The 24140-nt window shown below is 35.0% G+C and overlaps 2 protein-coding genes and 4 non-coding genes across 6 annotated transcripts; 5 read left to right on the forward strand and 1 right to left on the reverse strand.

Annotated features, from left to right (window-relative positions):
• Window positions 1-7369: 7369 nt before the first annotated feature.
• LOC111887050 (telomere repeat-binding factor 1) lies at window positions 7370-9990 on the forward strand. Its single transcript, XM_023883271.3, has 7 exons — window positions 7370-7657; window positions 8006-8183; window positions 8274-8488; window positions 8736-8820; window positions 8950-9033; window positions 9178-9534; window positions 9690-9990. Exons 2-7 carry the CDS (start codon window positions 8034-8036, stop codon window positions 9702-9704), a joined length of 906 nt encoding a protein of 301 aa, XP_023739039.2. The 5' UTR covers window positions 7370-7657; window positions 8006-8033; the 3' UTR covers window positions 9705-9990.
• Window positions 9991-11653: 1663 nt separating this feature from the next.
• LOC111887013 (pollen-specific protein SF3) lies at window positions 11654-13011 on the reverse strand. The gene is made up of 5 exons (XM_023883245.3): window positions 12803-13011; window positions 12485-12581; window positions 12351-12391; window positions 12155-12238; window positions 11654-12053 (listed from the first exon to the last, which is right to left on the reverse strand). Exons 1-5 carry the CDS (start codon window positions 12941-12943, stop codon window positions 11847-11849), a joined length of 570 nt encoding a protein of 189 aa, XP_023739013.1. The 5' UTR covers window positions 12944-13011; the 3' UTR covers window positions 11654-11846.
• Window positions 13012-14572: 1561 nt separating this feature from the next.
• Window positions 14573-14644, forward strand: TRNAP-CGG (transfer RNA proline (anticodon CGG)). The gene has a single exon. It is a non-coding gene; the product is annotated as a tRNA-Pro (tRNA).
• Window positions 14645-14717: 73 nt separating this feature from the next.
• Window positions 14718-14789, forward strand: TRNAP-CGG (transfer RNA proline (anticodon CGG)). The gene has a single exon. It is a non-coding gene; the product is annotated as a tRNA-Pro (tRNA).
• Window positions 14790-14976: 187 nt separating this feature from the next.
• Window positions 14977-15048, forward strand: TRNAP-UGG (transfer RNA proline (anticodon UGG)). The gene has a single exon. It is a non-coding gene; the product is annotated as a tRNA-Pro (tRNA).
• A 456-nt stretch (window positions 15049-15504) lies between these two features.
• On the forward strand, window positions 15505-15576 carry TRNAP-AGG (transfer RNA proline (anticodon AGG)). Its single transcript has one exon. It is a non-coding gene; the product is annotated as a tRNA-Pro (tRNA).
• The last annotated feature ends 8564 nt before the right edge of the window (window positions 15577-24140 follow it).

Here is a 24140-nt window from a genome sequence, read left to right on the forward strand (position 1 = left end):
GATTTTGACATCCATTTTCCATATTTCATAATCATGAAATGCAGTAATGGCCAGCATCACCCTAATAGATTTTATCTTGGAAACCGGTGAGAAGGTTTCATCGTAGTCAAATCCGGGAGTTTTGAGTAAAACCCTTCGCGACCAATCGCGCCTTATATGTGTGCACATTCCCATGTATGTCGGTCTTCTTCTTGAAGATCTATTTGCACCCGACCATCTTACGTTCGGGCACATGGTCAACCAAATTCCAAACTTGGTTGTCGTACATGGATTGAATCTCGCTGTCCATCGCCTCTTTCCATTTTGCAGACTCTGGGCCTGCCATGGCTTCCTTATAGTTGTTAGGTTCGTCCAAATTTATTTGTGTACTATCACTAATATATGTGTACCCTTCTATAGTAATATGGAAACCATATAACTAGGGTTGAACTCTAACTCTTTCAGAATGTCTAAGAGGTAAAGACTCGTCAATCGGTTTAACCGGAGTTTCCTCCTCGGGTTGAGCGTCAGCGTTAGAGGTTCCTTCATCTCCCGACTCTTGAATTTCTTCAAGATCGATTTGCCTCCCATTGTGTCATTGGCTTATGAGTTCTCTCTCTTGGAAAACCCCTCTCCTCGCAACGAAGACAACATTGTCACTCGATCTATAGAAGAGATATCCAAAGGATTTCTGTGGGTAGCCGATGAAAATACACCGCTCACTATGAGGTTCGAGCTTTTCGTAAGTTTCTCGTCTTACGAAAGCCTCGCAACCCAAACCTTGATATGTGCCAACGAGGGAGCCTTCCCTGTCCACATCTCATGAGATGTTTTGGCAACCTTCTTCGTAGGGACTAAGTTAAGGATATGGGCGACAGTCTCTAAGGCATACCCCTAGAATGAGATAGGTAGTGAAGCACGACTCATCATGGAACGAACCATGTCCAACAAGGTTCGATTATGCCTCTCAGCCACACCGTTCAACTATGGTGTCCTAGGTGGCGTCAATTGCGAAACTATTCTGCATTCCTTGGGATAGTCGTGGAATTCAAGACTTAGGTACTCTCCTCCTCGATTGGATCGAAGCATCTTGATTTTCCTGCCCAATTGATTCTCCACTTCTTGTTTAAACTATTTGAACTTATCAAAGGTTTCTGACTTGTGCTTGATTAAGTAGATATACCCATATCTGCTATAGTCTTCGGTGAAAGTCACATAGAAGCAGTTCACATCCCTTGTGGTGGATCTAACGGGCCCACATACATCGGTGTGTATGAGATCCAATAGACCCTTTTCATAAGAGCCAGTGAAGGGTGACTTGGTCATCTTTCCAAGTAAACAAGACTCGCACACATCATCGTACCTAAGGTTGAATAACTCCAACACTCCATCCTTTTGGAGTTGGCCTATGCGTTTCTTGTTAACATGTCCAAGACGACAATGCCACAAGCATGCTTTATCCATACTATTGGAAGAATCCATACACAACACATCATTTCCTAAGTTATCTACAACCATCACAGTTTCATAAATTCCATTACAAGGTAATGCCTCGAAATATAAAACACCATTTAGATAAGCATAAATAGAACCTTTCTCATTATCAAATGAATATCTAAATCCTTGTCTAAACAAACCATGAAATGAAATGATGTTTCTTGCCATATCTGGCGAATAACAACAATTATTTAAATCTAATCCTAATCCATTACTAAGCGTTAGAGAATACACTCCAATCTTGGTAACAGGCAATGATCTTCTGTTCCCCATGATTAGATTTATCCTTCCACGCTCCACATCCCTATCTCTTCTTAGTCCCTGCAAATCAGAACATATGTGAAAACCACATCCTGTATCAAGAATCCAAGAAATAGCATGTGATGAATCATTAGATTTAATTGTGTAAATACCTACGAAAGATGGCTTGATCTTCCCATCCTTGATGGCTTGCAGATATTCCGGGTAGCTTCTCTTCCAATGCCCTATCTTGTAGCAGTGGTGGCACTCTGCCTCCTTCAAGTTAGAGTTGGGCTTAGCAGAACTAACTTTGGTTCCACTAGAAGAGGTACCATCTTGGGATTTTCCCTTGTGATGGCTCTTTGAAGGATCCTTCCTCTTCTCACCCCTCCCTTGCCCAATGGCCAAAACAGGAGCAACGGTTGGAGTGGGAGTTGATGCAACAAACTTATCCTTGAGATTGCTATCAGTAGTCCTAAGAAATCCTTGAAGCTTGCTCAAGTGAACTCTTCCTTATTCATGTGGTAGGTCATGCGGAACTGGTTATAGCAACGAGGCAAGGAGTGAAGGATAATGTCAATTGCCAGTTCTTCATCGAACTTGACATTCAACTTCAGCAGGTGATCAACATATCTCTGCATCTTTTGCAGATAAGCGGTAAGGGACTCTCTATTACCCGTTTTGGCAGTGATCATCGGAGTGATGATCTTATACCTTTCTTGCCTCGCACATTGGTGGTACCGGTCCACCAAGTCTTGATGCATCTCGTAGGGATAGTAGTCCTCATAGGACTTTTGTAGTTTAGCAGTCGTGGTCGCCATCATGATGCAATGGACTTTCGTGACATCACGCTCATGGGCCTCAAAGGCAACGATTTCTTCGGGAGTAGCAGTGTTGATGTTCACCTCCTTCAGCTCCTTATCGAGGACATACTATTTGTCCTTGTAACGAGTGACCGTTCGGATGTTACGGATCCAATCATTGAAATTGGACCCGTCAAAGAACACTCTCCCACACAAGTTCATGAGCGAGAACGAGCCAGATGAGGTTGAGCCTGAAGCGTTGTTGTTGTTTGAGTTCGACATCTGAAGAAGAAAAGAACAAAGTTTGATTATAAATGAATCCCTAATTAAACACCCAAAATGAGAAATTAGGGCTAGGATCCAACAACATTATTTACATATTAGAAAAGGGATGCTGTAATCAAACATGAAAATAATTTGAAGGTAAGTGAATGACGATTCACTAATTCTCCACCATGAAAAACAAAAGGAGATTAAGTTTTAAAGGTATTGAAAATTCCTAGATTCCTTTGAGATTCATTAAACTTTTCAATGACATGTTTCAATCTCGATATGCTCTTCAAGTTTGTGACTGGGATGCCGAGGATCACAAAGCGGGTGTCAATAACCATGCAAATGTACATGGTGCCCTCATTGTTACAGTCACTTATCCGATGTGCCGGTTAACCACACACGCTCCATCGAACTATGACAAATAATGAGTCACCCTTTTCCACCTTTGCTTAGAACCAATTAGTGTGCCGGTTAACCACACACGCTCCACTAACTTCTTAGCAAGGGTACAAAGTGTAATTTCATGGGATTGCATCAATTCACTTTGCCTAAAGTAACTAAGATTGAGAATTTTGTAAAAACGTTTAGTTACTTTATATAGATTCATTATACTTATTAATGAGAAAAGGGTTGTCTTATCCTACCCGTTCGGCTACGACCCTCCACCAATCAAGGAAGCGGTGGGTGAGAGTGGACATCCATTAAATGACCATTTTATAGGCCATAACCTTATACCCCCCTTATAGATCGGTTTCGTGAATGAGGCCTACTAACGGTAAGACTAGCATTTAAGTTATATATATATATATATATATATATATATATATATATATATATATATATATATATATATATATATATATATTAATCTTATAAAGCGTAAGATTGCATTTTAAACTTGTAAAATTCTAGGGTTTGAAATTTAAATAGTTCAAATTAAACATTTTAATCATAAAATTTAAATTTCAAAACTTGAGGACAAGTTTTGAACTTTTTCAAAACACAAAGATCAAATAGCAAATAATTTTCAATTAAACATTTAATTTAATAATTATCTAAATTTGACATATTCAATATTACTTGCAAGATAATTCAACAATTAATTTAAATAATCAAGTATTATCAAATAAGGAAATTATTATTTAAACAATTGGTAATCATATATTGTTTTGATGAGGATATTGATAAAAAGGTAATAAAATTCGGATTTTATTAGACTAAAACAATTTAGGTAATTATCCTTAAGCAAAATAGCAAGAAATCTCGAAATTCCCTCTGTCTGACTCTCTTACTCGCCGAGTCCCCTTATGGACTCGTCGAGTTCATCCTACTTGTCGAGTCCACAATGGGACTCGCTGAGTTCATCATGTAGAGAGCAAGAAAACAATTTTCTAAGCAAGAATTAAAACACAAAGCATCAAATTCAAGAGAAGCCAGTCAAGGCTCTGATACCACTGATGGGTTTGAGCCATAAGAACATTCCTATGTGCACATGCAAACCCTAATGCTTGGATCTAGGTTTCTCTAATGAACATGCTTTTCATCCAAGACTTGCAAACCCTAGATCTATGATATACAAATCGAAATTGACAAGACAAAGTAGATCTAGATGATTACCTCTTATTGAAAGCTTGAATCTTGTTATCCTTGGAGCTTAGAGTCACAAGTGTCACTCCTCTAATGGCTTACAAACACCAAGAAGCAAGAGGATGATTTGGAGAGAGGTTGTAGGCACAAAATCGGTTCTAGGAACTCCTTATGGTTTCTGGTAACCGATTTTTGTAGCCCCTGGGTCCTTTAAATACTTGAGCTGCTAGGGTTACAGTCTGAAACCCTAATTAGATTACTTAGGCCTTAAGCAGTCCAAGGATCCTTCTAGATTAGGGCATAGACGAATTCAAGGAGTCCATACACCTTAATTTCGTCCACCCCATGATCGATAAGGATCCACAGACCAAAACCAACTATCACACAATTGACAGTTCTAGTCTACTTTATTTAATTAATCTCTTTTAGCCACAAAATTGATTCTTAATTAATTATTGTCTAATATTAATTAACCTATATGATTTCTCCTTTAATATATTAATCATATAATATATTAATAAACCATAATCACCTCTTTATTTATAAATCTTCCTATCATGTTGCTCTGGTGAAGGCAACCCAAAAGGACCATGCACAACCGGGTCAAGTACTTACCAAATATAGTTACGCGCTTAGACACTAATCCAACAGGGTTTTCCACATAAAATCATAACTAGGGTTAGTGTTCCATACTTAAAACCTTAGGGGCTTAATTAATTAAGTCTAATACTACATTAAGTTAATCGCATGGCATTATCGAATATAATTTAAAGTTCAACTAAAAGTTTTAATGCGGGTCCCGACAAAACTCCAAAACTAGGGTTTTCTTGACATTAGGGTTTCCAACCCAAACACGTGTCACTCAGACTAAAGTTAGATGTTTAGGTAATTTAATATTTACTAAGTCGGGGACCACCCACTGCCACCTCAGGTAGTGGTGGTCGGCAGCGGTCCATGGCGGCAGCCACCCACCCACGACGATGGTGGCAATTTTGAGTTAGAATCCAAACAAACAACTCCTACAGCAACGATCACGCGGAAAACACGTGTACACAATATTTCATACATACAATCACCTCACATGGTAGCTGGTGGTGGCAAAAAATGGCAACAAGGCGGCAGCCACCATGGTTGGCTACCATGGTGGTTCTTTTCGTTTTCCGACCAACCAAGACACACACGCACACCTCACGATTTGCAACAATAACACACACATACATATGCGAACACAAGCTCCAACACTGAAACACGCACACAAACTTAACCACCCTCGTGGTGACATGCGGTAGCCGAAGAGCAACAACAAAAGGGGCAGCCGTTCGGAGCGGCGGCAGCGGCAGAACGTGATGAAGCAACATAAAAGAAACTGAGAAGGAAAGGTGTCACGACCCTTAACCGAGAACGACAACATCGACAACTACGAACCTCCTTTCTTCCTACTTCTCCCCTGTCACCGCATTCAAACTTCGATCTCCATCTTCATCGACAGTGGGAGCAGTGGCGGTGGTGCTCGATGGTTCACGACAACGGCAAGGGGGTGGCGGATGGAGAATAATTCTAGGGTTAGGGTTTATATGTGTAGTCGGTTAGCAAGAGGGTAGAGGGGGAATGAGTTTTAGCCCGCCTCCATTTCAAACTTATGACCATTTCACACTTTTAGTCACTCCTTCCTAAATCATTTTCGAATTAAGTCAATAATTTACTTTATAGTCGCCTGCTTCCAAAAACCCTTACAATTCAAGTCCAAAAGTTACCAAACAACCCTCGATTTCTAGAATTTTTAACATTTAACTCATCGTGCTAATGCTCTAACAAATTATTACGGGTTTAGGGCTAACATAAAAATATAAAAATACATCTCAGGGTTTTAGGGTTTATTATTTATTATTTATCTTATTTATTTTCTTATTTTATTTTATCTATTTTATTTTAAATGGGATGTTACATTTTCCTTTCTATCTGATGCCTAATTATAGATTATTCGATTTCACTATGTTTACCCAATAACTGTTTTGTATTCTCATTCGGTTTATATTTACTAAAGGCTTGTTTAATTTGTATATATATATGTTTTTCTTCACAGGTTGGTTTCTTTAATCCATAGCAGCTTTGAAGGAGCTTTTGCCACCTGCAAAATCATCTTCTTCCATCTTCTATAATCCTTCAAGAGACCCATGATTTAAGCAAAGATACAACACCCCAAACAGAGGATGAAAATATTGAAATCATCGAAAAGAAATTTGTCCCATTATACAACACACTTAAGCGTGTAAAGAATCAGCCATTAAAACCATATGACTTTGGTGACGGTGGAGCTTTTTCCGAGATACACTATTCATAGTACCCTCTTGATATTGGTAGGAAAAAAGATTCATCTTCAGGCCCAAAAACACTACCCGTAACAGTCGATAAACATGGTAATTTAACATTTAATGCGACCATGAAGCAGAAAGAAAACACTTTAAAGATTGCTCATTTACAGCATAAAGATCTTGTACCCAAGATTCTAAAAGATGAAGAGGAAGCGGAAAAACAGAAAAAGATCGAAGAAACTACCTTTCAAACAAAAGCAACTCTCGAAAAGATTGTGAATGTAAGACTAAAGGCAACACAACCCAAAAACGCTACCATACAATCTCAAGATTCAAAGTTTATCAAATACAAACCTCCCTAGACTGTAACAAGATATTGGAAAATCCTTCCTTGTATTAAAGTCCAAGTTTGAAGGTTAACTTGATATGGCAAATGTTATGGATGTGACAAGCAAACCGGTTAAAACAAGTTAGAGGAACTGTAACACTAAAAGACCATCAAGATTGTCCACATGTTCATTTTCATAAAACCACAAAAATAATTTAAAGAATAAATGAAAATTCTGAGGACATTTGAGTCCTTTTCCTGTTCGTATCAATATCATCAGTTGTACAATTTCGTGTGCTATTATTTTTTTCAAATAAAACTTTAGGAGAAAAGAATAATAATAATAATATAATGACGAAGCCAATTGAATTCCCCTCAATCGATGCTTGTGGCTTCCAAACCCTAATTTTCTCACACGTCGCTTAACCAAAACCCCCTTTTGTTCACGAAACGGAAAACTAACAAAAAGATCAAGATCCGAAATCAATTAAAACTGTTCAATTTTGTATTATAACTGCGTCCTTGAACACGCAACAAGCTGTCTTTTCGGAATTGAAGAAGATAGAAGGGAGTGAAAATCCCCAATTTCATGACCCGACATCGTCAAATCAATAGATCAACAATCGTTTTCTGCTCTGGTGATTTTCTGTTCATATACACGAATTGATTGGAATTTGAGCTTGGAATCTATGTAATTGTATAAGTATCGATGAGAATCGAGGAAATTAGGGTTTCTTTATATTTTCTTAGCTAGCAGAGTTTCGTTGTACTTATAGTAATCGTGCAGAGGTCTTTTGATGTATTTCGTTGTTGGTTATCTTAGTCATATCTGATACTTAATTACACTTTGGTGACGTAAGTTTCAGATGCCTAATCCATGTGTTCGATATGCTCGGTGAACATATAATTAGTTGATCATTCTCCTGACGCGTTCTATAAAAATAACGCTTAGGTTGCATTGCGGAATTGATGAATATGCTGTGCAGGTAGAAATTGCTAGTCTTGGTTGGCTTGATGGGTGCTCCTAAGCAGAAATGGACATCTGAAGAAGAAGCAGCTCTGAAAGCTGGAGTTCTTAAGCACGGAGCAGGAAAATGGCGCACAATTCTTAAAGATCCAGAGTTTAGCAGTGTGCTTTACCTGCGCTCTAATGTGGATCTTAAGGTTTGCATCTTTTTCATATGGCATTTTCTGCTGTAGGGTATTACATATCTGAAATTTTCTTTTAATTGTTGGTTTATTGACTTGGATCAGGACAAATGGAGGAACATGAGTGTAATGGCAAATGGATGGGGATCTAGGGAGAAGGCTAGGTTAGCCCTGAAAAGAGTGCAACATGTCCCTAAGGATGACAACCCTCTCTCACTCACACCCGCTGATCCCAGTGATGAAGACTCAGGTGATGTGAGGCCTCTTCAGTCTTCTAGTGGTTCTCCACAAGTTGGTGCTTCAAAAAGATCTATGATAAGGTTAGGCTCTATTTCTTTATTCTTTTTCACACTAACTGCTGTATGGATAAATAAATGATGTTTGTCTGGATAAATGATGATGAATTGATGTATGGATAAAGTGATGTATGAACAAAGACTATTTCTTTGTTACATTGAATAAACCTTCTGAACGACAATAAATGACGATTGTACCCTTTGTCTGGAATTAATGATAAAATCAACTGACAAATAGCTTGAACCATTTTACCTTTCGTGTCATGAACAGGCTGGACAATCTTATAATGGAGGCAATAAACAACTTGAAGGAGCATGGTGGCTCTAATAAGACTACCATTGGCACATACATAGAGGTATATTATGTTTTTTTTAGCTTTTTTAGTTTAGTTTCTTTTTAATCAGCATATTTAATAATAACAAGTTTTGAACCTTAAATGCCTCTAGTTCCACTTTTTAAATGACATTTGTCTCTTGTTTTACAGGAGCAATATTGGGCACCTCCAAATTTTAAGAGACTTCTATCAATGAAGTTAAAGTTTCTGACTGCAACTGGAAAACTAATCAAGGTATAATCTGTGTTATCAAATGCCATATGTCATCTGATTTTTATGTAGGTATCCACGAAATATGTTCTCAAATCATGTTAATATGTTTTTTTTTTGTTAAATTATTTATTGGTTGGATGTTTTTTTTTTTTTTTTGTGTTGCAGACAAAACGCAAATATAAAATCGCATCAGCAAATGCATCATCATCTGACAAGAAAAGGGTTTCTACCATGTTACGATTAGAGGGAAGACACAAGGGTTCTTCTCCAAAAGTTGATAAGGATGAAATCAATGTTCCTACAAAAGCTCAGATTGATTTAGAACTACAAAAGATGAGGAGTATGACACCACAGGAGGCGGCGGCGGCCGCCGCTCAGGCGGTTGCAGAGGCGGAAGCCGCCATAGCGGAAGCAGAAGAGGCGGCAAGGGAGGCGGAGGCAGCTGAGGCTGATGCAGAAGCTGCTCAAGCTTTTGCAGAGGCGGCTATGAAGACACTTAAAGGGAGGACCGCGCAAAGGCTGGTAAATATTAATCCTTTCTTTTTGACTGGATAAGACAAAACAGGTTGTACTGTGTTTAACATCTGTTAAAAGAGACTAGACTAATGTCAATGGAACAAAAATTACAATATTTTATTTTATGCATATAATGTTGTGACAATTATAACTTGTTGCAGATGATTCGTGCTTGATGGAAATGGGAATGACGAGGGATTTTGTTATACATGCTTTGATGTGGATTTTTGATGAACTTTGCAGTTGTAAATATAGTTTGTTGATTCAGAATCACTCAACTGGCAAATGAGAACATTTGGTGGTTATATTTTTTTTTTTTTATATATTTTATAAAAAGGGAGTAAGATAGAATAAAACATTGGTTGATGTTGTTGTTGGTTGTCAACATGAGATGTTTTGATTTTACATATTGTATTGTGATTTTTTTTGGTATGCTTAAATTCGTTTTATTTTGTTTTAGAAGTTGAGAGCTTGGGAAAAATTTGGTATTAGCCTTGAAATAAATATGTTCATATCTTACATCCATGTCATCAATATGAATATCAAAATACAACAAATATGTGTCATCTATGATTCATTATGTAAATAGTTACATCGGGAGATATTTAACATAGACTCTTTTGGCGTTGAATCTGATTGTATTTTGCACATTGTTAATTGTTAAGTTGGAATTATTATAATGGCTAAAAGTGTATTGCTACTATAGAGAAAAGTGTTTTTAGTTTTAGCTAAAAGTCAAAGTATGTTGTCTTAATGAATAAAAGTCAAATTATTTTTACTTGGGATCTTAAAGAAAAAGATAAGAAAGGAATTAATGTTGTTGGAAGGGCATTGCATTCTTTTTGGAAGTACTTATAAGGAGAAAGGGAATCTAGAGCTAATTCGAGAGTATTTTTCACACTTTAAGTAGCATTTTGTATGTGAGATTGGACAAAACAGAATAAAATAAATGTAGATAAACACAGATAAATTGTTAGATAGTCATAAGAGACTATTTTAAAATTTTAGTTGAGATAATGTTAGATTTTTAAGATAATAGTTTTGTCTAATAATATATATTCCACCAATCACAAAATGACATTTGGTATAAAAACTAAAAAAAATATGGTGAGTGTGTTGCTTGATATCACTCATTATTATTATTTTTAAATTTTTTTGGCTCATTGTGTATCTCCTCATTCACATGGTATCCAGCGTCGATAATGCTTAACCACACCCATTGTATCATTACCATAACATGGCTCATAGAACACTCCACCACCTAACATGGTTTTAGCAAACTTTAGAGAAAACCACTTACGGTGAGTAAATGCATCAATTAAGGGTTACACAACTCACACTGTAAAAACAATATATAAATATTAAAAAAAAAAAAAAAAACCCTTTTGTGGAGCGTACTAAGCTTTAATGGTAAAGTGTATGACTATAAATGGAAACCAAACCTTAACAAACTAAAGATCAAGGTTACTCTAAGAAAGATGGTATGGTCACATGTCTTTAGAGCTAACATGGTATGGTTTCTTTTTGAAAGATGGGATTCTTTTACGAAAAGTAATATGTTTAGTACAAAAAAGATTTATTTTTATAAAGAACTAGATTATATCTACACATAAATTCTAAATACCATTGCTATGTTTTCCGTTTATAGGTTTCAAACTATCTCACAATGACTATGATGTAATATCTAGAGTCTCGAACTCTCCCATTATTTTGACCCTAATTGGGGGGGGGGGGGGGGTTCTAGCCTTCTATGGATCTAATCTTTCTTCTGTTGAAAGGACTCTCCCATCAACTTACTAGGCTTATGGTTTTTGTCTTAACAGTAAGATGTTAACACTTTAACAAGTTAGATCCAAATTTAGTTAAGTAAATTAAGTCAAATGTCATATCTTAACCCCCAATATTAAAAATTCAACTCCCAATCCTAATAGACTTTGAATTTAGTTCTAACCTAACAATTAAACAAAATTTCGAATTTATTTATTTAAATTCACTAAATTTGAAATGTTAATAAATTACTCTTATTTAACTTTCATATAAAAATTAATTTATTTTATAAGAAATCACATTAATTTAATTTGTTTTGAGAGAGAGGGAGCTAGAGAGAAAGAGGAACATCACCGAATAAATTAAAATGAGAAATATATATATTATAGTAGCTTGTTATCATTAGAATGAATAGTCATAAACTCATAATATACAACACATTGTAGTGTTGGACAACAAAATCCTCCAGTACAATCTTTTGATCTTTCATGGTGTAGCTCCAGACCAGTGAATTGAAATCGAGCAATTATAATAACAATCGTATTTCAAATTTATGATTCAGGAGCAGGAGCAGGAGCAGATTCTTCTCCATTGACCTCAAGTTGGCTATAGTTTCCTTTAGACTTGAAGAGTTGAATATGGTGATGCTTGCAATACAACCTGCCCTCATGAGCAATGTAATTTGAAGGGCTTATGGTGCACCCCCCATGGCAGCACTTGAAACAGCTTCTATGGTATGCAGATCCATTAACAGTAACCTACATTCAAATAGTTTAATTACACACATAAAGTAGTCATTTTTTGCATTTTGTACAGAGTTTTAAATGAAAAAAACGATATGAAATGGTAATATTTTTACCCTTTCAGTTGGATAAACGGTCTTGGAACACCCAACACATTTCTCTCTAGTACCCCCGAATAAATTTGAGACTTTGGCTGCATTCTGTTAGATAAAAAAAAATCGTTGCATCAATAGCACATTGTCACAAGATAAGTTTATTTTTGATTTTTTTTTTTTTTGTTGTGATAAAAAGCAAATTGTCCAAATTAAATACCTCAGCGTTAACAGGTTTTTCAATCTTGAACTTTGGTGTTCCTGAAATATATCAAACACAAAATATTTTTTGAGGAATTTGTAATTTAAAAGTTTGAAACGTATTTAGAAAATAATATTAATCATTAAATTAACCGTCAAAGCTCTTTTCCAAGCTGCCAGTTCTCTTGAAGAGTTGATCAAAGTGAGGCTTGCAATACACGACTCCGTCGAAAGAATTGAAGTTGCTAAGCTGCAAATATTCCCGATCAAATTATATTAGTTTTATGTTATATAAGTTAACTTTTTATTAATTTTATCTGTGTAATATTGTTATTTTACGTGTTTTATTTATGATATTACGAAATAAGAATGATTTTTATTTGGGTCATGTTGATTTTTGGAAATAAATGAAAATTGAAAGAAAAAAAATGAAACATAATATTGTTTATAAAAAATGAAAAAGAAACTAACCTTGAGGGTACGGTTGCAATGATGGCATCGGAAACAGGCTTTGTGATAAATACGTTGATTGGCTGCTAGCCGATCAACCAAATATACAGTTTTATCACAAACTGCACATTTTTGTGTTGTTGCTACAAACCCTCCGGCCATTTTTTTGTGAACAGAGTTCTTTTTCTCTTGTTGTAATTACAATAAACAACTTGAGAAAAAGAACTCGATCAAACTCGTTTATTTTCTACATTTTAATCTTATTTTTCCTATCCCTTAAATAGGTAGATAAACATGATTGAATAGTGGGCTGGGAGCAAATTAAGGAAAAACTATGATCCGATCATCATGCATTCCTATTTTAAGTCTTTTACCTTTTCATTACTTCATCCCTTATTTTTCTCTAGAAGGATTAATAAAATGACCACAAGAAGAGTAAAATTTTATGTCGTCCGTTTATTAACATATTGCTAATAATATACCAGGCATACCGATAATGAAACTTAAAGCATGGCCTTAAAAACTTATTCATTTCTAGGTAATAATATTATTGAATTCTACGGTTAAAATAATTAATGAAACTGTTTTTTGGTAATTCCTTCATTGATTCAAGTAGTTGATGAGATTAACATCTAGGTGGCTCAACAAGGATTTTTTTTTCGAGCATAAAAAAATTATCAATTGAAGTTTAACATAAGTTACAAACTATCAATAACTAATATACGCGATTAATTCCCCTGTGATAAAGGGATTGATGTTAATTCAACACCTTTTTTTATGTCATTATATTAAGACCACGTGGATCATCTTTTACTTCATGTTTGGTTGCACAGTGGCGGAGCTTCGATCTTTCATTTGGGGGGCCGAAAATATAATTTGTATAAAAATTGGTGAATAGGGGGGGTCATAGTCAAAATTTTATATTTTTGGGCCTAATATGTATAAATCTTAAAGTATAAGGACTATTTCCGCCAAAAAAATAAGATCCGCCCTTGGTTGCACACTCGATTTGGAGGCAAATTGGAAGGTGGTGGAACGTAGATTTGTCTATGTTTTTGACTTTTGTGGATTTAATCACTTGGCAGACAAAGCAAAGTTAAATGCAGTTAAAAGGAAAGGTTTCGGTGTCATCATTACCACAACTTGTTGGGTCCTTTGGAACTTCCGAAACAATACTTTATTTGGAGCGATGAAACCCAGGAAGTCAATTATCTTTAATAACATAGTTTCTCAATCGTTTTTTAGATTTATAATATGAGTAAAAAACGTATAAGATAAAGTGTATTGGTTGGTTGCATTCTATAATAATATGTGCAAAAAGGCAAGATAAAATGTCTTGGTTGGTTGCATGACCCTTGGATTGCCATTTCCTCTTTGTAATGTCTTTGTCTAGCATCTTGCTAAACCTTATCAAAGTTCAGCCGTCCAGGAAAAGAAAACTCCATGGTAATCCAAATAACTGATATGCACTTAAATGGTCATTTCGTTTGATAATGTAGCCCAACATTATACATATGATGAATAAAATTAGTGATAAACATTGAACTAAACTGAGATAAAAAGACAATTTGGTAATGAGTTTGATTAAACTTCTACAAATAAATGGTAGAAATACACCTTAAATACATTTACACACACAACATGTAGTAATTGTAAAAATCAAAGCCTACCCATGCATGCCACCATGCTCATTAGAACAGATTTTCATTCTCCCAGACCATAATTACTTTTGATATCTATTTAGCCAAATGATTTTATAATATAATTCCATGCACAATAGTAATCAAGAAAGGGCATTTGGTCTAGTGGTATGATTCTCGCTTCGGGTGCGAGAGGTCCCGAGTTCGATTCTCGGAATGCCCCCTGACCTTTTTCATTTCTTGGATTCTTATTTTATATATGATATAATTATATGGTGATACTGTTATAAACAATCGGGCATTTGGTCTAGTGGTATGATTCTCGCTTCGGGTGCGAGAGGTCCCGAGTTCGATTCCCGGAATGCCCCCTCTTTTTTGGCGTATATTTTGATTAAACAGAGATTCGAATGTCACAAACTGAAATTTGGAATAATATCTTTGGAGCTGATTTTGTCCTCAACGCCTGGTATAAAATAAAATTTAACAGATAATTAGATATTGATCTCAAACTGTTTGCAGAATTGTTATCAATGAAATAACATAGAAATGCATCAAGGGCATTTGGTCTAGTGGTATGATTCTCGCTTTGGGTGCGAGAGGTCCCGAGTTCGATTCTCGGAATGCCCCTGTTTTTAGTTATCATTTTTTGTTGAAGACACACAAAAGAAATAGAACTGTGCAAAGAGTTACTATTTTGGGTTGTATTCTTCTATACATACTATCCTCATACGGTGCCAAAAGTTTTAACCTAATTTGGCATTTCAAACAGAGACTCTGAGAGAGTTGTGACCACTGACCACATTTCCATATCCAACAAGAAAAAGGGTTTTCAGTCAAAACTCAAAAGTATGGTTATCAGTTTTTGTTTCTAAATGTAGAGCTGGTGATGTTGATTGTGATAAAGTTTTTGTTGGGAAATGTATGAAGTCCTGCTGCTCAGTGATTCCACACCACAAGTATACAACTGAGAAACTTTCTTATACTCCGTTGTAAAGAGGCTCTTATAAGATAACCTTCTTATTACTTAACATCTTGTGGTAACTAATGGATTTATTGTGTACAGAACAAACAGTAACAACAACTGGGCATTTGGTCTAGTGGTATGATTCTCGCTTAGGGTGCGAGAGGTCCCGAGTTCAATTCTCGGAATGCCCCTAATGTTAAAGACAGATTTTTTTTTCTCATGGTGCTGTCGTTTTTATGGAGACCAGTACACACACTCATTCATGGAGTCCTACATATTTAGTGCTTGTGAAAGTCCAGTCTCACATAAAAATCCAAGTGGGTTCACCGTAGCATGCTAGAATTCGGAAAATAGCAACCAACAGAACTTTCAAATAAACATCTGATTATGAGAGCATTGCTAAAATTTTAACATAATCAATAAACTACATATAAGCAATAATCATCAACAAATGTTTATCTAGATACCTTCAATAGATAAGCAATACTATCTCCAAAAGTTGTTATCTTCCAAAAGTTGTAACACTCCCATAATGCTTTGGTACCAGCTACCAGCAAAAAAGATACCGATGGTGTTTTCTGATTGTTGGATCCTTAACAGCTATATTTAAACTTTAAAGAAAAAAAATAATATATTCATCAAGTGCCAAATGGATTCATCAAGTTCAAACTCTGCTTATTGGCCTTTATCTTCATCATTAAAGACATTTCATCCTTATCTAATACATATGCGCCTAACACTCACGTTTTGTCAACATTTTCTCGGGGTATGCTTCTTCTTCTTCATGATACTGCAAGATTAAGTGGGCCAATAAATACTTAAAATCCTATAAACATATGAATTGTGAAGCTTCACATGATCGTCTCAAGCAAGATTACTTCACTGGAAATCTCATATATGGTGATGACATGTTCTGGATGTGAAGAGAAATGTTCCTATGAATAGTTGATGATATAGACCGTCCGTATTTTAGATTATCTTGGAATGCTAGAGGCAAAATGCATTTTAGTCAATTGAGTGCACATATGCAATACACAACTAGTGTAAGAGACAATTCTTAACGTGTATGCCGAGTAGTTGAAAGTCTACAAAACTTTTGTACAAGTGTTATATTGTATGTGGACAATAATATTTGTATAAACCGACTGTCAATGATATACGATTTTTGTATATGGTATATGAATCCTAACATGAATTTCCTGGAATGCTAGACAACAGTGGCAAAGGGAATGAAGAGTAAATTATGAGCAAGAAAAGAACCATAGATTCTTTTTTCAAATGAATGGAAGATGTGTGTGATCTACAATTGCTTCCGGTTAGTGATAATACTAAAGATGATGTTCATAATATACATAGAAAAGCCCAGTAATATTCAACCTGAAGAAAAAAATGATATATTAGATTTAGGAGAGTTAAAATTAGATTATTTGATTTGTAATCCAAAAGAACGACCTTCAATCTCAAGTTATCCAAGTAACCAACATGATGAGATTAGACGATTATATATTAAACTTGGACCATACCAATTTTTAATTCTTAGCAATTTTTTTTTTTTTCATTTAAAATTTTAGACCATTACTTTATGCGTGTATAACATTATATTTTAATATATTATTGCTACGTAAAATTATCAGCCCCTCTATTCTTAAATCTTGGCTCCGCCCCTACTAGACAACATTGATTGTACAAATTGGTCTCAAAGGAATTATGCTTGAAGGGCATCCTTGCAAAATTTATGGATTTAGTATGCATTTTTTTGGTGTGGCCAAATCCAATGATATAAACAACCTCGATCAATCACAATTATTCAAAGTTATATTAAATGGAACTGCACCTAGTTGTCCATTCCGAGTTAACCGAGTACACTACAAGCATATGTATTATATTAATATTCCGCCGATGGGATATACCCCAAATTGGGATACTTTTGTCAAAACATTTACCTTTCCAAATGATGATAAATAAAAATAGTTCAAAGCAACATAAGAACCAATAAGGGAAGGACATGGAAAGAGTTTTTGGTGTTGTTAAAATTCATTGGGGGGTATATATTGAAACCATACACAGGCAATACATACTAGAAGAATTATAAATATAATGTATGATTGCATTGTAGTACACAATATGATTTTAAAAGACAAAGGTAAAATGATATGTCATTTTCACGAAACAAATCTCCCAACCTATCAAGAAGGTCTAAACGTTAATCAAGATACTCTTAAGGAATTGTATTGTCGAAAACCCCACAACAACCTTCGATCGGATCTTGTGAAACACACTACAAACTTCTACATGCTACTTGTAATTTCTTTTATTATGATGTTATTTATTTAGTTGCATTTTTTATTTTGAGTTATTTGTTTAGTTGTATTTTTTATTTTTGACTAAAGTTTTAAATTTAGTGTACTCTTTTAATCTCTATTTAATTTAGTATTTTAATAAAACAAAAGTGTGAGATGATGTAGCATAGAAAGATAAATAATTTCTATAGTTTGGGTTGATTTTAGGATAGAGTGGAAAAATAGAGGAAAACCATTGATGTTAATATGGAAAGAAAGATGGAAAAATGACCATTCCTTCCACCCTAAGGGCACTATACATATTTCACACTAGAGCGTCACATCTAGCTAGAAGTCAAGAAATTTTTTAAGCTTAAAACCTAGCTAGCACACAATATCTTTTAAATGAATAAACAATGTTCAATACAAACCACTTCATCAATATACATACGATAAACAATTGTATAAAAGTTGTATCACCATATTAGGACCATCACTCGACCTCCAACCGACCACCTAACTTGCCCCCACAATGAGATCCTAGTGGTTGAGGTGTTAAATTATGAAGAAAGAGGTTCAAAGTTCAAACCTAGAAACACCTAAAGTATTACTAGTGCTCCATGATTTAATCCCATATGATATGATGGGCCATGGGAAGGTTCGGCATGGGTCACCCTGATGGTGCAATTTATCATTGTTTTAAAGTGTTCACCAAATTCCAACGAAAGGTAAGGTATATGGAAGACAATTTAGTATTATTTAGAATAATAGGGATAACTAGTGTTCCATTAATGTGACTCACTTAATGTCACATATCACTCCAAGTGTGTCTTATATTGGTATAACTTACACACTTTAATAAATGGTACATGTAGAGGTAACATATGTCATTAATGTAGCTTTATATGCATAAGAAGTGACTTTGTCTCCTGGATATAGTTCATTAAATTTGAGATTTTATGAAAAAACATGATATATAGAAGTGACATGTCGCCAATATAGGCCCAACATGAATTATGCCCTATATAATTTTATTGGAATGCAAAAAACAAAACCATGTGGAGGCGACCGATGATGAAGGTTACTATATGTTTGGATGTGGTAACAATGTTTTGGTATTATAACTTTGAATGTTTTGATATAACATCATGGTCCCTATGGTTTAGGGTAATTTACACGTTTGATCTTTAACTTATTTTTTTAACTCGAAAGTTCCTTGTTGTTTGTTTTTGTTATGCGTTTGGTCTATGTCTTACCTAAAAAGACTAATTTACCCTTGATTTTTTTAATTTATTTAAATAAACAGACCCCCAACCCCACCCCCTCACGTTACCTTACCTACCCCACCATTTTTCCTATTTAAATAATAGTTTTTTTTAGGTAAGACAATGATCAAGCGCATAACAAAAACAAATAGTAGGGACCAAGCGTGTAACAAAAGCAAACAGTAGGGACCTTCCTCTCTCTCTCTCTCTATATATATATATATATATATATATATATATATAGAGAGAGAGAGAGAGAGAGACATAAGGGATCGTGTCGCACCAATATAAGACACACTAACACTCCCTCTCAGATTTGGATGCTTGATAAAGATAGTAAGGTATGTGTGCTGAGCCACAAGGGTGCGGGACGCCGACTATGATACCATGTAAATATATGTGGACCCTAATATTGTCTCTCCAAAAGAGCCCTTATGGGGAGAAGGGAGGCTCCAACATATATGTAAACATAAGAGACCATGTCACACTAGTATGGGATATACAAACACATTGTTTTGTATTTTGTTTGAATGTTATGTATTAGATTTTAAGGATTTTGAGTGCATGCTTTTAGTTGTTTGTAAAGAAATCAAAGACTTAATACTTTCATTACTCAATAAATTACAAAAAAAAAAAAAAAAAAACCTTACTACATAACTCTAAAAATATTCTTGGCAATTTACAGTTTAATAAAAAAAGTAAACCATTAACTCTAACAATTCAAAGAAAACATAGACTAAAAGGAAACCCTAATAACATATGTATAAGATGATCAACTTTGATAGAGTGAGACATAAGTGTATTGGAATTTAAATTTTATTTACGTATTGGATATCGTTTGCGCATATCTTTTATTAGCTTGTGCCTTAAGTTTAGGACATTACGTTTTTATCTTTTTCTATGTATTTAAACATTATGGGGATCAATAGAAGAATGAATTTTATGCTGTCAATTCCTAGATGGTATCTAAGCATGTCAACGAAACTCTTACCTACAACAATTATACAGATTGGTCTCAAGAGAGCCACACATGTGTGACTTTCGACCATGATACAATATGATGAGTTTTGATATAAAATATAAGTGTGTTTTTCATAAAAACCGGTCAACAGAAGCGTTAAAAATAACAAGTTTATTTTTGAGTTTATAATAAAACCAAACCATCTAGAATCCATTAATAGAGGTTAGAATAATATAATATAAAACAATCATATAGTGTTTTAGAATGGCAACATTTGGAGCCTTTGAACCCACCTAGTTTTGGAGTGTTAATGAAGATAGAAAAATAAAAGAGTATAATTTTCTCTACAAGTATCCACCATCAAGATTAAGGAACTTGGAATGATAGTTTCGTCGTGTATTCTTGAGTATCTTACGCCTTTAAGTAACTATCTCAAATAAGCACTAAAAGAGACAACTCAAGGAAGCTTCAAATCACCAAAATAGCTTCAAAAGAGAGAGAAATGAGGGGAGGAAAGGTGGTTTCGTTCACCATAAGGAAAGAGTAAAAACTAGCCAAAAAATGCAAGAACATGCATTCCTTTTATACTCTCATGCAATACATACATTTAGATTATAATAATATAAAGTATCGGTAGTCTTTTAGAAGCATGGAGAACATAAAAGGAAAGTTGACAATCAACATCTTCTTTTATAAAAATGATTTTGGCCATGCTTAAGAAGAAGACAAAAATTATCTAGCTAGCTTATTAACCATGATATGTTAACTCATTAACTTAATCATGGTTAACCAAAGTATCCAAAACTTTGTACATGACTTATTAAATCATATCATATGATATAATAACTAGATATTATTATTTTCACAAAACAATAATTATTCCCTAACTAAATACAAGAATTAATATTATTTAATAATAATAATAATAAATATACAAAATGTGCCAACTTGATAAATGTGTGATCCTATAGGATCATATATTATTAGCAATATCACTCAATAATGATTCTTGGACATATAAATTCAACAAAATATTAACAGAACTGGGATAAATATTAACCGAGTAGGCAATATCCAGATACGAATTCTGCATTCTACATCCATGCATCTGATTACCCCAAATAGATGCATGTCAATGAAACTCTTACTGACAACAACTATACAGACTGGTCTCAAGAGATGATGAAATTTCTCTTTGCCAAAAATAAGGTTGGTTTTGTTGATGGGTCCATTGCGAAACCAGAAAAGGATTCAGCCAAATACATGTCCTAAATGCATTGTGATGCCATGGTAAAATGGTGGCTCATAACAGACATGGAAAAGGGAATAAGGAGCAATATAAAGTATGCTCATACTGATTCTGAGATCTAGAACGATCTAAATGAGTGTTTTGGGAAAGAAAGCACGCCAATGACATATGAATTAAAACAAACACTCTCGATGACGCATCAGAACACAACCATTGTGTCCATCTATTACACTAAGTTGCGTAATCTCTAGGATGAAATCAGATTTGTGCTTTCTTGTAACGACCCAATTTTCAAGGTAAAATTTTCATTTTAGAATAAGCAACCATGATGTCATACATAAGAAATCCAGTTATAATTGTTTTCAAAACATAAATCAAATACAACTTTTATTCCAAACATCAGAGTGTCCCAAAAGTCTGTGAGAGAGTGCACGTCACGCCATCACGCCTTGCCCTTGGAATCTGAAGTACCTGAAACCATAAACAAACTTGTAAGCACGAAGCTTAGTGAGTTCCCCAGAGCATACCCCACACAAAAACCACATAACATGCAAGCTATAAAAGCTACCTCCACCACATACACATATCCATCAGCTATAAAGCTACCTCTACCACATAACATATCAATCAGCTATAAAGCTACCTCTACCACATAACTGATGAGTTTGAGCCATAAGAACATTCCTATGTGCACATACAAACCCTAATGTTTGGATCTAGGTTTCTCTAATGAACATGATTTTCATCCAAGACTTGCAAACCCTAGATCTATGGTATACAATCCGAAATTGACAATTTAAAAGAGATCTAGATGATTACCTTTACTTGAAAGCTTGAATCTTGTTAGTTGTTATCCTTGGAGCTTAGAGTAGTTGTCACTCCTCTAATGGATTACAAACATCAAGAGGAAAGAGGATGATTTGGAGAGAGGTTGTAGGTACAAAATTGGCTCTAAGAACTCCTTAGGGTTTCTGGTAGCCGATTTCTGTAGCCTCTGGGTCCTTTAAATACTTGAGCTGCTAGGATTACAACTTGAAACCCTAATTGGATAACTTAGGCCTTAAGCAGTCCAAGGATCCTTCTAGATTAGGGCTTGGACGAATTCAAGGAGTCCATACACCTTAATTTCGTCCACCCTATGATCCATAAGGATCCACAGCCCAAAACCAACTATCACACAATTGACAGTTCTAGTCCCCTTTATTTAATTAATCTCTTTTAGTCACATAATTAATTCTTAATTAATTATTGTCTAATATTAATTAAACTATATGATTTCTCCTTTGATATATTAATCAAATAATATATTAATAAATCATAATAACCTCATTATTTATAAATCATCCTATCATGTTGCTCTGGTGAAGGCAACCCAAAAGGACCATGCACAACCGGGTCAAGTACTTATTAAATATAGTTACGGGCTTAGACACTAATCAAACAGTCTCCCGCTTGGATAAGTCTAGTAACTATAAATGTAAGCACAATCCGATTAGCAATCGTAGCTTTCAAAGATGCTATCGAACTTTGATCTTATCAACAACCTGTCCTTTAGATAAGGGATCGTATAGTCCTCTATTCTAGATATTTTGCGGACAATTACATGGAACATAGTCATACTTATTATCCAACAGTTTGTTTCTCGATCTCTGATGTGCTTGACATAGAACTTAATAACAAGACACTCTTCTTCAACCTTTCATATAATCAGATCTAATCAAGAAAAAAGATTGATTTTGTTTCTGGATGAAACTTGGTAACCATATTAATAATAATTGGATCTATTATTCGCAACTAATCGACACACACACACACACATATATATATATATATATATATATATATATATATATATATATATATATATATATATATATATATATATATTATTTGTCGGTTTCCTTACATGTCTATTGGTTCTGATATTCAACAACTCACATAATATGCTTGAAACTAAATTAATCACAAGTTAGTGGCTCGTGACAAAATTGCAAAAATGGTCCCTATGGTTGTCAAAATTTTGTAGTTTTGGTCCAAAACGAAATGTTGGTGCACCACCGGTCCAATTTTAGATACATTGTGTGGTTTTGATCCCTATTGTTGTAATTTCTTGTGTTTTTGGTCCACATCCCACCTAAAATGACTAATATGCCCCTTAAATAATTATACTTTAATTTCTTTTAATTATTTTCTTATTCTTATAATAAAATAAAAACAAAATAAACCCACCACATACACACACACACACGCACACACACACACACTCTCTCTCTCTCTCTCTCTCTCTCTCTTCATCTGCCATCACAACAGCCTCATCTCTCGCACTTCTTTTGTCCATCGAGCAAACTCTACCAAACCCCCACTTGCCTGCCTTGTTCCACCAGATCATTCTTCTGTCCACCTCTCCTTCGAGTTTCATCGTTGGATGCCACCTCCGTTCTTATTTCTTCGAGCGACCCAAGGTCGTCGATTCTGCTGCTATGCGTCTCTTAGATCGATGCCGAAGACGAGGAAGAAAAACCCACAAAGGGTCACCGGTCTCGAAGAATCTGCATATTTGGAAGAATTCTTAGCTCATCATCGCTTTATTAAGGATTCACACACACACACACACACACTTTTTGAAATCAATTGAGAAGTAGAAGACATATCAGGGGACGAAATCGATATGAAATTTGTCAGGATTCAACCACTTTAAACCAGTAAACCCTAATGGCTCGATTAATAGGTGTGTGTGTGTGTGTATTTTTGATTGCAGCTCTCAAGGATCCGATTTAAGGGTGATATCTGGTGGTTCGGGAAAGGGGTGAAGGAAGGTGTTCGATTGTGGGTGATTAAGGTGACTGGAGGAATTTATGATTTTGGTTTTGCTTAGAAGAAATCAAAGAGGGGAAAATGCGATCTTGGAAGAAGGAATGATTCTGATGATGAATCGCTTTCACAAGTGTGGAAGGTTGTCAAGAACATAAGGTGTTCGATGAATTAACAAAGAGACAAATAA

The sequence above is a fragment of the Lactuca sativa genome, chromosome 5, assembly GCF_002870075.4.
Source record: "Lactuca sativa cultivar Salinas chromosome 5, Lsat_Salinas_v11, whole genome shotgun sequence".
Taxonomy (NCBI): Eukaryota; Viridiplantae; Streptophyta; class Magnoliopsida; order Asterales; family Asteraceae; genus Lactuca; species Lactuca sativa.

Coding starts and splice junctions, on each gene's coding strand:
- LOC111887050 (XM_023883271.3), top strand. CDS start 8,034: ATGGGTGCTCCTAAGCAGAAATGGACATCTGAAGAAGAAGCAGCTCTG. Junction 8,184..8,273: donor GCTCTAATGTGGATCTTAAG/GTTTGCATCTTT, acceptor GACTTGGATCAG/GACAAATGGAGGAACATGAG. Junction 8,821..8,949: donor CCATTGGCACATACATAGAG/GTATATTATGTT, acceptor CTTGTTTTACAG/GAGCAATATTGGGCACCTCC.
- LOC111887013 (XM_023883245.3), bottom strand. CDS start 12,943: ATGGCCGGAGGGTTTGTAGCAACAACACAAAAATGTGCAGTTTGTGAT. Junction 12,392..12,484: donor CTTGGAAAAGAGCTTTGACG/GTTAATTTAATG, acceptor GATATATTTCAG/GAACACCAAAGTTCAAGATT. Junction 12,054..12,154: donor CCGTTTATCCAACTGAAAGG/GTAAAAATATTA, acceptor ATTTGAATGTAG/GTTACTGTTAATGGATCTGC.